Here is a 17,077-nt window from a genome sequence, read left to right as displayed (position 1 = left end):
GTTCTTCCTGCTCTTTTATAACTCTAAACAAGAGTGCAAATGCCTACAGCATTCTGCATATACAGACGGTATCATGAGGAAATTCCTGAAGTTAGAACTGCCAGTCAAAGAGGACATGCATTTGTAATTGTGATATTGCCAAATTAGCCAACGGGGAAGGCTGGCATAGTGATGCCAGCCAACCACATAGCAAAAGGCACAACTTGTTTAAAACTGTTTGTTTTAGCCACTCAAGAACCATAAATTGTTTTCAAGTAAAAAACAACTGGATTTAACACTTCATGTCATTAAAAAAAATGAGACAAATAAGAACTCAATATCAAACTAACAACAAATTCTTTTCATTACAGAATTTACTGTTAAAATATTTTATGACCTAATAGAAAACATGAAAAACTCAAAGATTATAGCAATGAGCTAACTATGAAAGTAAAATACACAAGGGCAGTAAAAAAGAATATGGGGGAATTTCCTTTTCTTTTAAAAAATAATAAGTTCTGCAAATAATTCACATATTCAAAATTTAAGGTAGTACGTATATACAATTTCATTGTTTGTTTGGTTGGGGTTTTTTTTTGTTTTTCAAGACAGGGTTTCTCTGTGTAGCCTTGGCTGTCTGGGACCCGCTTTGTAGACCAGGCTGGCCTCGAACTCACAGCGATCCACCTGCCTCTGCTTCTCGAGTGCTGGGATTAAAGACGTGTGCCACCACAACCAGCCCTAAAAGTTTATTGTTAGAGTAAAAAGCAAAACACAAATTTACATTGAGAGTAAAATCAATGTAAAAATAACAAAGACACATACAGAAAGCTGCAAGAGACGACACAGTTCTTTTGGTAAATAACCTAACCTGGGTCCAAGCTGGTCAGGACACTCCTTGCGTTTTCTTGTCTCTGCCCTGGACGGGTCAGAGGTATTTTCTCCCATCCCACTCATCTTGAACACATATCAGCAACTAAAACAGAAAACAGGTGGGGGAAAGGCATGAAGAACATTAATAAAGTGTTAGAACATTTTGCCAATACTTAAGGAATGTTGACTTCAATCAGAAATGTGACACGTTATGGACATACTATTTTGATATATGTGCATGTAGAATTTCAAATTGAAGAACAGTTTCCCCTTCATTTTCAAATCTTGCTTAAAGGCTAAGCAAGAGCAAATTAGCATTCAGAAACACACAAAGCCTGCCTCTTCACTGGGCCACGCTCTGTAGGCAGAGACACACTCAACAGCACCCTGAGGCGCTGTCTGCCGGCCTGGGCCTGGCCACAGCCTCTGGTTTCGGGGTGCTCCTGCACCATGGAAATGACAGGTGTGGGTTGGCCAATGCAGTAGCTCCCCGGGACAGACAACCTAGGGAAGTGGGTGGGAACACTATAAAGGTAGATCCAACCCCCTTGCCGAGGCCCTGCACAAGGCCTCTAGTGCCTCTAAAATGGAGGTTCTTCCTGCCTCCCTCAAGCCTCAAAGCTCCTCCCCCTTCCTCCCTCTTAAGCTGCTCAAGGTGGCGTCCTTTCTCACAGTTGGCTAGACTTGACTTTTCTTCCAGGTGTAATCACCAAGGGTCTTGGGAACGGTTGTGGGAGGAGGATGCTGATAAAGCTCCTGCTTGCCGATTCATTTCAGTGAGAAACTAAAAACTACATACAAAAAGAGCCCCAGTGTCCTCACGCTTGCCACCAATAGAGCCAAAGTGGGACTTGCATGCAAGGAGAGAGACAAAGGGCCTATCCCAGGTTCAGGGGGGAAATGCTTGAGTTACTTAGGGGCTTGGTCTCTGCTCGGCAAAGGAGAGCAGCACAGCCCCTCCAGCTCCGCAAGTTGTCCCTAGAAACCCGATCCTATGCTTGCTCTTCTTCATCCTGAATGACTGCTGCCCTCCTTTCTGTGGGGAAAACTAGGAAAAGACACTGAGAAGGCGAGGTCAGTAGAAGGCAGGAACCTCAGAAAGACACCACAGACCAGTAGGGTCACCAAGAACAGGGAAAAGGAGCAAGGCAGGCTAACGAAATCAGTGGGGAACAACTGGGCATAATGGCTACCTACCAGTCCGACTGTCTGCCGTCTCCTTGGGTGTAATCCCGGACCTCAGTCTCAGAGACCCAACAGTCACTCCTCTGGCCACTGTTCTGATCCAAGAGGGCAGTAGGGCCAGTTATACTCTCTCTTTTGAGAGTCACGTGTTTTACAGAACCAATTGTTTTTAGGAGTCAAACTGAAGAAATGCTGTGTCAGCAAGGGGGAGGTGGCACCAATGGCACATTCAATTTAGGTCACATGCAAAGTATAATCAGAACCGATGTTCCAGCTTCCTGTGGGTGGGAGCAATGTAACCAAGTCCCAAGGTCCTGTTCTGTGCTTAGTTTTTGCCTGATAAGTACTGTATTTAGTTAATATTCGCTTCGTTTATGCTATGTACTGAAGCCACTTTACAGATTTGAAGGCCAACTATGGAGCCTGCTTTGCCACGCAGCCATGAGGTAACATTCAGGCCCAAGCTTCACTACTTGGCTAGCCATGTGTCCTTACAACTTGCTACTTGTACATTAATGCTGTTCTGCAAAATGGAGTCACCACTGGCATCTATGGTTACATGTTATCAAGAGTTGGAGGAAGGGCGAAGGCCTGGGACACGGGAGAGGACCCTTGCTCTTGACCAGCATGCTACTGCTAAGGCCTCTTCCCTGACTTGCCTGTCATGAGTGAGTTGTTCTTCATCCACTACAGGCCGAGGCTGTACAGCAGAGGGAGAGGTCACAGATCTAAAGCACAGCTGTGCATGATGTGACTGTGACTTCCCTATACAAAGCCTGCCTTTCTGTCACTGTAAATGGACATGGTGAGGAGACAGATCACTGTTGCTCAAGACAGAAACAGGGTAAAGGCAGATGAATGCATGGACAGGCAACACTCCAACACCCAGTACTGAGTGATGTGCCGGCTCAGGAAGGTGGGGTGGGTGATTTTCCACAGAGGGCCGGGGAGGTACAACAGACAAGACTGAGCAAACATTCGTTCTCACTAATTCTTTCTGAGCCATAATTCTCAAGACTTCACTCATGACCATGCGAGGAAACGTGGCACATCTAGTAATCTTCTAAAAAATGATCTAGTAATTTCTCCCTAGAACCAGCTGTCAACAAGTACAATTCAATCATGACTTCATAGACAGCAAACCAAAATCAAACCTTCACTAGACAAACAAAAACAAAACCCACCAAATAGTAGGTGGGGGCTATATTTTTTGGATGATAAAATGAAGCCATCACCACATATATTAAATCATATTATAAGAAAGGTCATAAACCTTCTCAACAATTAAAATAAGTGCTTATAGTTACAGATGGTCAATTTGAGATTGGACACTGGCTTTAGTGTCATTCACCTTTCAGTTCACACACGGTAACAACAGAATGCACACATACTCCACAACGGGACTTGCGGAGAGAGTGGATCAACAGTGTCTGCATTCTGGCCCAAGAACAGTAAAACCCCAAAACACGCGGCAGCTGTGTCTTACTCGTCCCTTCTCCAGATTAATTTAACAAAACACTCCATTTGTACCACTAAGACATCATTTGTTTCTTCCTGTATTTACGTAAGGGCCAAGTTTTCCTTTTTATTATATGATAATTCCTTAAATACATTTTTCAATTTATACAACCTTCTACTTTTTTTTTTTTTTTTAACACAATGGCTTCCCCCTTTGAGCCTGGCCCATACATCTTTTGTTTTCCTAGTAATTTTTCTGGATTATAGATCTTAAGCAGACAAATCCACCAGCGGGCACCTGACCATGCCCCATCTGGCTGGCAACAAGTCACTGTGGCACACCCAAATTACTTTCTCTCATCCAGGATAGATAAGAAAAGGACTAAGGACCCCTCCCCCATGACAGAGAGTGGATGGGAGAGGGGACAGCTTCAGGTTGGAGCAGGAAGGGAGGAGGGCAAAGAACAGCCATGGCACATAGGCTTGGGACTTGCCCTTTAGTGGATTAGATATTCTCCACGTGCCATTCTCCAAGCCCGCCCCATGCGAGGCCTGTGAGGCCTGAGTGCAAGCAATCCTCCTGTAGTACGTGGCGGGGCAGGGATGAGACAGGTAAGATCAATGACTTTAGACTTACTTACGGAAGAACATCTAAAGCAAAATACACTTCATAGAGACAAAATTTAATATATTTTTGTAGATCAAAGTCAAAAATTAATTTCCAGTGTAAAAGTGGGACCTGGGAAGTACTCAAGACATGGTCTGCATTTCTGCATATTTTCCATGTTCCCAGGAGATTAAAGCTCTGAGACTGTTCAATGTAAATCACAGAAACTGAGCTTGACATACAAAAAAGCTCTAGGTGGCTGACATAATTATGGCCATTGAGGGCAAACCGGTTTTCACCAGTTGATGGGGGCTGTGAGGGACAAGCCTGGAGAAGAAGTTTCTATTTGTCTGTTCTTGTTATCAACAGTCACACAATAGCAGCGCTCTCACTGTGGCAGAAGCCTCTTCCTCCCATCCCTCCACGTCAGCTTGAACATAGTAGATAGAAGAGGAAAGAGATAACAGCCACAAAATCCAGCAAGCCTCGTTGTTTAAAAGTTGCAATCCTCTGGAAGGGATGAACAATGCCCATAGTCAAGTTCTCAGCAAATGACGAACAGCAATAGAAAATGTCAGATCTCAGTTCAATTAAAGAATGCATTCTTTCATGGAGCTCATCCATCTAACTTAGGAGGCAGCAAAGCTGTGGCTTGCAAAACAGCCTCACCGAGTTAGAGCTGGTTAATCATCCAGAATTCTGTAAGCGACAATGTGCACTTTTATCTCTTATCAGCAAAGGCCATCTTCCAAACAAGGCCTATAAAACTGTCAGATTTACTATATGCTGAACAAATTCAGCTAAAGGATAGGTAAGGATAACACGCTTGCTTAAATCTATACACAACAACACGATCAAGCACTCTTCCTAGCTCTAAAAAGAAACAGCTTTAGACTTGGGCCCCTAGTAAGTCACTGACTTTGAGATGGAATTCACAAGGGAGATTTCCTGGGGCAGAGATGATATACATAGAGAGAGCTGAAACAGTTCCTTTAATCATGGGTCACAAAGTTCCTGACACGAAATCAGGTAGGCTTGCTTACAAGGCTGGCCTAGAACTCATAACGATCCATGTGTACCACCGCTGCCCCGTCTTTCCAATCTTTCTGGTCTCAGGTAAGCAGTTGGATTCTGCACAAATCTTTAATGTTGGGGATCCAGTGCCTTGTGGGTGCCAGGCAAGAACTCTACCTGCCTTTGGTTTTCTGAGACAGGGTTGTCCTCTGTAGTTCACACCAGACTTGAACACTCATTCCTCTAGTCTGTCTCCTGAGGGCTGGGAACAAATTTTCAGAAGACCAAGAAATGTTCAAGCATTTCAAAACCACACGTAAGTGACCTTGTTTCTATGCCTGCTCTTGGAGAGAGGTCCCATTGCTTAGAGACTCATTGTGCTTCCCCGGTCCATCAAATCATGGGAAAACAGCTGATTCTCAATTCCCAACAGTTCCTCCCTCAAGCTCTATCTCCTGTGTTCCAGGGAGGAGGCGCCCATTATTATACAATCGCAGAGTCCTTGGGCCTTCGCTGATACACCTAAGGAAACACAATATCTAATACTTGAATGAACAAAGCATACTTTTTGCCTGTGAATACTGGGACAGGAAGAAAGAAAGGGCAGACATTTTGGAAATACCTGCCTTGAATAGTGTTCATTGGTCAAAATTATCCCAGGCAAATATTATTCTGGTAAGACTCCAACTTTTGCCACCATTTAAATAAACACTCATTTAATGTAGTAAATATGTAGATTATTCGAAAAATGTTTGGTTCATACAAACAAAACAGCATGACATGCACAAATCACACGGAAGCAAAACTGGATGTGAACTCCATGTGGCGTAAAAGCACACAGAAAAAACACATTTTTCTTTCACCAGGAACACAGGGAGAGGAGACACCATGCAATATTTCAAACTTTCATAAAGTAAAATGGTGTGTTATTTTCCTGCAAGGGTTTTACTCTTGTTACTAGAACACAGGAATACATTAACCTCATCTTATACAACACTATGGTACTTCTTGGATTTCATATAAAATTTTAATTTACCTAGGATGTTAGCTTGCCTACATGTATAGACTACAAAACTGATCACCAGTGACAACTGTTAGCTTGCAAAAGTTTAGAAGAGTCATTTCTAATGAATGTATGATGAAAGACAACTTATTTGGAAACAAAGATTCGGTTGAACCTGACTCCTTTACAGTAATATATTGCACCCTTGACTTAATAAAGAAGCACAGCAAGTCAGGCACACACTAACCTCCTTAGAAAATGACTTCAATACTACAACACCAGCAGCTGCCAGGACTCAAGAAAACAACACATCCCACAGCTACTCTCCAAGGAGATGGCTTCAGCAACTGCCTTCTGTATCCTCTTCCACGCAAGAGTAAGAATACTGTATAAACAAATGTTTAAGCTAAAAATTCCTCCTCCTTAAAATGCTTTGCTCTTAGATTTACTTTGGTATAATGGCCTTAAAGTGGTCTATTAGACAGTAACTAGAAGACATATTGTACTTTCTGACTGAAAGCCAATAATACTCATGAATTTTTTAGTGAAAGACACTTCAAGATGCCATTGAGAAGATAGTAACAAACACATTAGGCTGCAAGCGGGCCAGTGGCGGCTCTTTAACGAACACTGCAATAGTCAAATGAATGGCTTGACGCACACTGACTGGCGACGCAAATATTATGCTGTGGCATTTCTATCACCTACATCTTTCTTCAAGAGGAGGAAGAAATCCCCCACAAAGTCTTTGCAGACTATATAAGCGGGGTGGGCGTAGGGGGATGTCCAGTGTGACGTCAGTGGCTAGAGCCAGTTTCTGTTTTCTGAGTTCCCAAGATGCTAAATTCCTCAGTGCAGACAGTTCCTGGGTTCCTTGAATCCAGCAGGTCAGACAAGCAGGTATGGCCAGAAATCGCAAGATGAGGTTTTAAGGACACCTCAGATAAGAAAACAAAAAAAGAACACCATTCCTTGTATTCTGCAAATCCTTTTCGATCCCACTGCAGGTGAGGTGCCTATTTCCAGTTAACATTTTAGAATCCAATATGCTCCAAAGGCTTCAGTATAAACTCTGGAAGGAGATCAGCAATCCAAGAACAGAGGAGCAGGATTTATGTTGGACTTTCATAACTTGCCCAAGGTAAAATTCAATTATCTTTCTTTACTCTAACATCATTTACAATTTCTTTTTTTATGGGGTGGGGGTTTCTGAGACAGAGTTTCTGTATAGCCTTGGCTGTCCTGGACTCCCTTTGTAGACCAGGCTGTCTTTGAACTCACAGTGATCCTCCTGCCTCTGCCGCCCGAGTGCTGGGATTACAGCCGTGCGCCACTACACCAGGCTCATTTACAATTTGTTTATGAGACTTAAAAGCTTTCCTAACTTATGGGAGAAACTGAGTGTAATGGCAAGGGCAAGGCAATACTAAGGGCATGGCAACTGAGCTGTATAGAGTTCCCTCATTCTACAACACATTTTCTTTCCTCGTATCTTTTTGGCTGATACTTAGGAGTGAGCAGGTTGCACAAACACTTTGCACACCTCACTTTGATGTCTTCTTGAGAAGGGTGAAGTATATGCACCTTGGAGGTTATCTAAGTTCTCTCATCTGTTTGCAAAAGTAACTTCCGTCACACAGATACTAAATGATAGACTGAACTCAAACTCGGGGTGATTCGCTAACTGACACTGCGGAGAGCATCTTCCAGTGACGTGCACAGCTCTTGTCCTGTGTAAACTCCTGTAGAAACTGAAGCTCACCACCACTGCACAGGGGAAGCACATGAAGAGCTCATGTGACCTGAGCAGGACAGAAAGGATGTTTAAGAATTCAGAAGCTAATCCAGCCAGGAGTGATTACACTGGCTTTCAAACCTAGCACTCAGGAGGCAGAGGTCAGGAGGAGTCTGTGGGTTCCATGCCTATTAGGGCTACACAGTTAGGCCCTGACTCCCACCCCCCAACCTAAAAAAAAGAATCCAATAGTCCCTCAATTATTATGACTGTTACATGGGCTGTAAAGTGCCTGTTCAGGACATAATGATTTCACTGAAAAGAGAAATGTGTAAACTTGACCAAGTCATAGAAATTACTGTCTTAACTTAGTAGAGGCTGACTTTATATTCTGATAGAACCTTTTGTTTTCTGTTGTATAAAAACCAGACATACTTTAGAACTATCTGGTGGGTAAATACAGGAGACTCCATCGCAGCTGTAGACAGCAGTGGAGCTAGATCCAGAATACAAAAGACGAGCTCATCCTCTCGGTGGCTCTCACCAGCTGCTGACGAGAAGGGAAGCGCTGCTGCTCTACTGAGTTCAGTATGAAGTTATCAAAGTAAGAAGGCCGCTAGGCATTCTGTCTGGCACACCAAGATGTTCTAGGATTAGTCTAAACAGGAAACTTTCCCTATAAAGTCAGAAATAGTAATTGGCTGATTGAAAAACCAGTTGGTGCATGCCTTTAGTCCCAGCAGAATCAGGTGCATCTCTGTGAGTTCGAAGCCACCCTGGTCTACAAAGTGAGTCAAAGACAGCCAAGGAGGTTACACAGGAAATACTGTCTCGAAAAACAAAAACCAACAAGAAACCAGTTATCACGGACAATTATAGAAAACGATACATGCCACTTTAACCATTTCACCAGAAATTCATAAGCTTGAATACCAGGCTTTAGTGCTCTATCAGCGTTTCTCTATGTAAATCAAACCTATAGTAAAGAGGCTACTATTGCCAATTTTCTTTTATTTAAAAAGATTTCCTTTTGGGGGCCTGGGAGGGGTGGGGCCGCACTGTGTACCCTGGCCTTGAGACCATGGAGCAGTCTGCCTCTGCCTCTTGAGTACTGCTATTAGAGTCTGAGACTCTGGCCTTTAGCTCAGTTCCCTCTCTTTCAGGCTCCACAGCACTGATTGCAGGCATGCATCTTTACACACACCCACAACTAAGCCCTTACAAGTGCTTCTTCGCTATTTACTTAGATGAAAATAATTTCCACAGTCTATTATAGATGTCTTCCATGTCCCCATTTAGCAGGAAATTTTGTCCACATGATTTGCCATCCTAGTTTTAATAGAAACAAATACATGTTTTCAAATCCATATGTAATCAGAAACACATCTCCTATAAACGTACAATTATAATAACAAGTACAACTGGCAGAAACTGGTTGGAAAACAAGAATCTGGCTTTTGGTGGACGCAAGGCATCATTACTGGGTACAGAAGGGAGGTTGTCCTGGAGTTACCACCAACTGTGGTACTCAAGAGGGTAGCTGGGATTCAGAGCAGGGAACAGAGATCATGGGGCATCTGCTCTATTACTACGAGAGGTTACACAGGGCAGCCCCATAGTATCACTGAAATGACTGCATGGTTCTAGGTATGAGAGAATGAACAAAATCCATGGCTCTCACTGCAACAGAAAGGCGAGGAGACAGGAAAGCAGAGGGAAGGCGGAAGAGGGACGGCTGCAGTAAAGACAGGAGTGGACTGGGGGCTCAGCCAGTCTTCATGGGCAGCGTGTGAGCGGGGGCATCCTAGCACAGCAGCACACTCCGCAGCAGAATGTAGTATACCCCTGTGAGATCTGCTCTAATGCTGTGGCTCAGCGCACACCCGAGCTATGCACCCTGCTTTGAAATCCCTAAATACCATGTCTTAGTAACCTGGAAGTTATCAGTCTTTTTGAACTTTAGCCTCTTCGTTTATTATAATACCAATATTCTGTGCTTGGTCAGGCTATGAAATTTAAAGACATCTGGGACCCTGGAAGAGTTTTCTTAATAAATAAAAACTATTTAAATTTAATAGCATGGAAATATCTATGAAATTATCTAAGCTGATAGAAAGTGTAGCTAGAGAAGAAAAATAAGAAGTTACTCCAATATTATCAATCGAATTACTTGGATGGGAGCTATAGATTTTAATTTTTGTATTTTAAAGTTTATCCTCATTACTACGTGTTCACAATTTTTTAAAAAGGGAGAACCAGCAAGAGCGAGGTACTTTGTCATGCAGCCAGTCGGCCTCATTTGATACACATGCAGAACCTGCCTGAAGGGTGGAGTGAGAGGACTAACTTGTGGTACTTGGCTTATTGTCAACTTGTCACAAGCTAGAGACCCAGCAGTCCTCTGACTTCCACATACACACTGTGGTACTCATGACATACACATGCTACATCATCACCATTTGAAAAAAGGAAGACAGGAAGGGGGAAGACATATGTAGATGGGAGGACAGAGGGTCTCGAAATAACCTGTAAGGTGCAAACTGTTTTCAGGAGGATACTGAACAAAATATGGTGAATTAATGCTAAGGAAAGCAGCAAAAATCCACTGACAATAGGTAGGATGGGAGACGGGAGAAAGGGAGAGGGACGGACACACGGACACACACACAGGGTTTCTCTGTATAGCCCTGGCTGTCCTGCATCTTATTCTGTAGACCACGCTGGCCTAGTACTCAGAGATCCACCTGTCTCTGCTGGGATTAAAGGTGTGAGCCACCACTGCCAAGACAAGTATTTTTATAACAATTTCTAGACCACTAAAACTATAATATAGCATAAATTCTTCCAAATTTACCCTCTTTACAAGGAAAGTGTATATCATTATTCTACCTTCTGCTAATTATGAAGGTTTTCAAGTTTCTGTTCTGACTTATGTGATTTTTTTTTAAGAAAATAAGAAACATTTATAGGAACTTCCCAGAAAATGTTACTAAAAATGTTCTTTCCTTAGAAAAACCTTACTTTTGTAAATCAAGCTTCAGAGACCCTGGCAAGAAGAGGTAAAGCTTCCCTTCCTTCATTTTAAGCCATCGTGTGACACAGTAATGACACCTGTGGTGCTGTAAATGCCAGCGGCCCCAAGCCTCATATATTTGCATGTTTACTGACCAGGGAGTGAAACTGTTTGAAAGGCTTAGAAGAATTAAGAAGTGTGGCCATGCCAAGCCCAGGCTGGTTCACACCCCACACCCTCCCACACGCCGGCGTGGGGACCAGGATGCAGGGCGTGCAGGTTCACACCGCATCCCACACCCTCCCACACACCGGCTTGGGGACCAGGATGCAGAGCGTGCAGGTTCACACCGCACCCCACACCCTCCCACACGCCAGTGTGGGGACCAGGATGCAGCGTACACAGCTGTGGCACCAGTGCCAGCTCGCTGTCATGCTTCCTCTGAAAGTGTAAGCCAGCCCCAATTAAGTGCTTTCTCAATAAGAGTAGCCTTGGTCATGGTGCCTTTCAAAGCAAAAGAACAGTGACTGAAACACACATCCTCTGCACCAGGGTCTAGGACACCTGCCTGGCACCCTCCCCCTCCTGACGACAGCTTTGTTGGGCCACAGGCCCACCCTGCTGCCTCCCACCCTGCCTCCCCACACTCCATCAAAACTCACTCATCTCCAACTCTTCTCCCTGCCTCCTTACCTCTCATGAAATGGAGAAGAATCCAAGCATGCTACGGGGGGAGCAGAGGAACCAAATGAAAGCAAGTGACACTTCATTTCCTGGGTGTGCAAGTATGTGCAAGTATTCTTCCAAAACACACTTTTGCTTCTCTTTCTCCCTGTGCACTGTCCTTTCACACAAGGGGAAAATAAACAGAGAAGCAAAAACCAAAACCAAAACCAAAAGCATTGTGAGGCCCACTGACTCATTTCCTCTCCAAAAAGATTCCCTACAAACTTTCTTCTCACTATATAATTACAACAAATCTCAACAGCATTTACTGTAAGGCAACGTTGTCACTAAAAATGAAAAGGCACAGGGCCTGATGGTGCCATCTGTATCCAACAGGCTGAGGCAGGAGAGTCATGAGTTTGGGCTCAATCTGGACTATGTAGAAACTAAATCAGTCAAAAAAAACCAAGGCAACTCTGGGGCAGCAGTGCCTTCCTCTGCTTCCTCTCTCCCCTTCCAAGTTGGTCCTACAGAAATAATTTTTATTTGCAAATAACACAAACCTAGAGAATGGATTAAAATTCTTCACAAATTAATAATTTGAAAAAAATTCAAATTATCCCAGTAACAAAATGAGTCAAAATGCTGAATTTGGTCATTTTTGCATCCTTCAAATAGTGGATTGTGATATTGCCCAAACTGAACATACTGGGGAGGCAACCTATACCAAATTAGCCACACTGGAAGTTTCTGGGCAGTTTTCTGTTCTAGTTTCCAACAGCTGCAAGGAGATGTGCAGTCTCTCCGCTGCCGCTGGGCTGTGCAGCACAGCCTCCAGCTGTTACAGAGTGTACCGTACAAGGTTCACAGCTCCAGATGGGGGCTGCTGTGCTGCACAGAATAAGACACAATTAGAGTCAAGAGTGGTGGGCTCTAATAGCCTCCTGCAGCAGGTTTCAGACCAAATGAACACGACAGTTTGATGGACTGAGTAAACATAATCTGGAGTAGCTGCTAAGACGATGACGACAAGCTTGTCCTCCTTTATGTACTGCTCGCAGCTTGTTGATTACTGTAAGATATTTCTGTACCGAGAGACTAAGGAACAACTGCTCTGTAAAACCTATAAATAACGGTCTATAAGGCTGCTGCATCTTACTCAGCCCCAACTGGCAAGCACCCCACGTGTAATGAACCTCGAAAGGAACGAAGATAATTTCTTGACACCACAGAAATGGGCAACAGTATTATATTTCTTCTGTCTCGTACCAAATCAAAGGGCTCCTGATTTACTATGGTGAAACTGAATGCTGGCTTCCAGCTGGGTTAGGTAATGTGGAGAGCACTAAGCCCTCAGAAACACTGATACACCACGGATGATTTTAGTTTGGCATTTTCTTTTGAGCCAATGACTTTTACATTTGGACAATTAAGTCGCCGGAGACTCGATTTATCATTTAAACAAAGCAAGTTTCATTTTGGTAGTAAACACTGAACCTGAGTGATCAGCTTTTATCTTGAGATCTGTTTTCATTTAGTGCCCTTCTGATACTTAGTTCAACTGTTGTGATTACTGAGGACTACTCTACGGGCACAGCCTGGACGAGCCCTAACTCGTCAGGGAATGGAAGAAGGAAACAGAGCATGCAAGCTAAATGAGGGGCTGGGGGCAGGGTCCCTCCACCTGAGGGAAGGGGTCTCCTGGGCCTAGAAGACTTAGTTGGATGGTGATTTGGGGAGCAGATGGGATTGTCCAGGGGTAGCTAGGAGCTGCTGGGCTCAAGGCTGTCTGAAGTAGCCATGGATGGTGTCTGGGCAGTGCTGGGGCTGCAGCAGCGCTGGGAAAGATGAGCTGCTCCAGGCCAGACTTCCCATGACCAACTGTGGAGGGTGAAGCTCCCGGCCTGTCACACCTTTGCCGAGCCTGAAGAGCCTAAACTTCAGAGTCTCTTGCCCTATCCAACCTGTCCAGTGGCCCCAAATCCAACCACCCTAGAGCCTTCCTCTGAGGGGGAAAGCGGAGAGAGAGAAGTCAGGAGCATCCTAGTCACTCAGTTCTTTAACTTCCGAGATAGCGAGGTATCATGGCCAGGCCTGATTAACCTGCAGGGATCCACTGGGCGAGAAGCTCTTGGTAGGCTATGAGATTCAAGGCAGGCACAGAGAGCACGCTGGAGAGAGGGTAGTGCTGGCCAGGTGATGCTTCTGGTGCGGAGGGGGCTGAGGTGAAGCTAACAGGGCCCAAACCATCCAACATCTGCAAATCCACAGAAACAGGAAGAAGATGACTGCCTAGGAGAGCCTGGGAAGAGGACCGCAGAGGAGGTCAGGGCTTCTTTCTGCATTGATGAGATACCCCAAATTGGACAAGGCTGTACAACTTGAAGAAAGATGGAATACCCCTAAACTCTACACTGTAAGAGGCTAAATTTTATTATGTGAGTCTAATTTTTAAATATCCAATATTAAATTCAATACTCAATAGAAACAAACAACACCTCAAAACACAACAGCAAACCGATTAAGCTGTCAAGTTTGAGTGTGGTAACCTGGTAGAGCCTAGCCAGAGAAGGGCAGTGTGCAGTGATCTAGGAGCCTGCATGGTTACTGTGAGTAGGAAGGCCTTTAACAAGTCTCATCCAAACGCATGGGCTGCATTCTTCCCCCAAGACTGGAGGAAGACTTTCATTTTCTATATTTTTTGATCAATAAAATACATGTTGCTGGCAGAGTTTAGCATATAGCACTTATATATAAGAAAGAATAAAATGGCACATATGCTTACCGCTAACTTTTCCACATGTTTAAAATGCATGTGCATGAACAGTGTCTATCTAATTTTACTTTTCTTTTTTTTTCCTTAAAATTGTCTACTAAGTTTTTAATGACATCAGTATCCACATGAATATTCACTCCTTCATTCTGAAATACATAATGGCTGTCCTGGAACCCACTCTGTAGAGCAGGCTGGCCACCACCATGGTTTTAATGGTTCTATAATATCCTGTTATCAGTGAACTATAAATATTTAACCATTTCCTATTTTCCAATGATCTGGTTATGAGTAACACTATAGTTAACTCATTCTCTGTATCTCAGCCCACATCTGTCTGCCTTTTTTAGATCTACGAGCATGGTCACACCGGATTGTTTCCAAGCTGCCTGGACCCACTGACACTCTGCAGGAACTCGAAATGGCATTGCGTTTTAGAAATGTTTCGCTGATTTGAAAATCACAGCACAATTCTGCTTTACAGGTTGGACTGATCACCAGTAACCAAGTGTAGTGAGAGTTTTGATTTCTTTAAAAATTCAGTTATGTAAACAAGTTTTTGTTTTAATCCCAGGTGTGGGATATAGAGCTGCTTTGGGTTGTCCACAGCAGCTGACTATTTGCCTCATGCGGGCTCTGAGAAGGGTGTGGTCTCTCCAGCTGCAAATAGTTTAGTTCTGGAGAAGGAATAAATGCCAGTGCCCAGAGAGGGACTGGGCACTTCAAGGAAGGAGGCTGTAGCTGCCGCTCCCTTCTGGCTGCTGTTGTTGCCAAGAAGTTAGAGATATCCTGAAACAATGATTGCACTTGCCCCAAGGAACCTGATGACACTAACCAGCAGGAAGTAGTAAAAATACCAATGCCCCTCCCTTCTCCCTACTAACCTGTCTCTCCTACGTGGTATTGGGGTGTTGGAAGGGATTGGGACAAAGGGAAGTAGAGGTATAAGAAACCCAAATAAAATTGATAAAACACACACACACACACACACACGCACGCACGCACGCACGCACACACACACCAACAACCAAGTGTCTCTGAGGCACTTACAGTACTTCATTTACACTCCCTAGAGAAATGTTGACTACATTGTAGGAATACCGTACATGCAGAAGGCAGAGGTAAGCTAGACATCCATATGCTACTGTAAAAATAAAAGCAAAATGGGAATCTGACATTGGAGAAATGGTGCCAATTAACAGCACTTGTTGCTCCTGTAGAGGACCCAGGTTCGGTTCTCAGCATCCACATGGTGGCTCACAGACATCCGTAACTCCAGTTCCAGAGTATTTAATGTTCTCTTCTGACCTCTGTGAACACCATAACATGTGCGTGGCACATACATATCCCTACAGGTAGACACTCAGACACATAAAGCTTTAAAAAAAAAAAAGTGGGTTCCTAGTAAAGAAGCAGAGGAACTTGCAGACAATACAGACTTCCTGGCTCCACTACAGACCAATAAAACAATGCCTTGGGTGAGTACCAGGGATCAGAAAGACTTAGCAGTGACTAGAATTACTGGGCAAGATGATAGCAGGAGTGCAGGGCTAAGGCCAGTGTAAGAATATTCTGTGTCAATCAAATGCTGGTTCGTTTTGGCTTACCTGACAAGCTACCTCTTCCTGTAGTGCAGTCCCATGGAAGGTGCTGTTTTCTCAGTATACAGCAGTAGGCAGAGGAGCTGAAAGCCATACTACCCAGTGCCTCACAGCAGCCACGAGGCCACCACGCAACTAGAGGCGCTTTGTTTAACTGCCCTGCTCCTGTGAGACCCTCTCTACCCACACAGTGGGACACCCAAGTTAGGTAGGCTTTTTCGGTTTGGCTTGGTTTTCTGTTTGTTTTTTCTTTTTGTCAACTCAACCTAGTCATCTGAGAAGACTCCTTCGTGAGACTGGCCTGATTGCAAGCCCATGGGTCATTTTATTGGCTAATGACTGACATGGAAGGGTCCAGACCACTGTGGGTGGTGCTACCACAGGTGGGTGGTCCTGGGGTGTATAAGAAAGCCGTCTGAGCAAGTCATGAAGAGAGACCAAGTAAGCAGCATTCTTCTGTGGGCTCTGCTTCAGTTCCTGCCTCCAGGTTCCTAGTCCAAAATTCTTTTCATGATGGACAAGGGCTAAAAACAAAAAAACTCCCCTTATCCATCTCCCTTCCTTTGGCTGAGCTTTGCCAGCATCCCTTCGTCTCCCACACACTCCTCTACACTGCTAAAGATTTCCACTTCTGATTACGTCTTCCTTTCCAGGCTGTGAGGAGCACTGGCTACTGTCCCCCAGGTCCTCGTCTCATCGCACTTCCATTTTACTTCAGCCATGGTCACCTCTGCTCATCCTCTCAATGGTTTCCACTTGAATGTCGCCTGTTTCCCTAGCCGCTGAGGGGACTGGTCTTCTTACAGTGTTCTCTGTGTGACTGTCTGCAGTGTGGACACCTGGAATCAAGGACTTTTTCTCACTTACTTTCCTTCACTCCTAGCTCCCCTCACTTTCAGTACTTTGCCTTGTCTCCTAGAAGTGACAGCTGGTTCTAGGGGTGGGGAGAGCCCCACAGATACCTCACAGTTTTTGAAACTGCTCTTAGTCTTGTAGAAAAACTACTTCATTCTCAGATCATCCCCATCTATTTTCCTCAACCATTATTTCCAGCTTTCACAACTTCAGCAAATGTAACATTCCTTGATCTTGGCTGTTTCTTCCTAGGAAAATAGTCATCTCTTTCCCTGATGTTCCTTTTTGGTCCCTTGGAGGATGCTGACTTAGCCC

General features: G+C 44.2%; 1 protein-coding gene across 8 annotated transcripts in view; it reads right to left on the bottom strand.

Moving 5' to 3' along the window:
- Positions 1-17,077, bottom strand: part of NCOA2 (nuclear receptor coactivator 2) — a 237,110-nt gene that overhangs the window by 81,108 nt on the left and 138,925 nt on the right. For 7 of the 8 annotated variants that reach the window (XM_084772539.1, XM_084772541.1, XM_084772542.1 and 4 more), the window contains exon 3: positions 851-955. In XM_084772539.1, the coding sequence (XP_084628665.1) occupies positions 851-936 (86 nt within the window). In that variant the 5' untranslated portion in view covers positions 937-955. Of the gene's footprint in view, positions 1-850; positions 956-2,049; positions 2,125-17,077 lie in introns of those variants that run through there. The other variant, XM_084772540.1, reaches the window with a different exon arrangement.

This window comes from Acomys minous (assembly GCF_964271855.1).
Source record: "Acomys minous genome assembly, chromosome: 1".
NCBI lineage: Eukaryota > Metazoa > Chordata > Mammalia > Rodentia > Muridae > Acomys > Acomys minous.
Note: the sequence above shows the minus strand (reverse complement) of the source record. Positions and strands in the feature narration are given on the sequence as shown.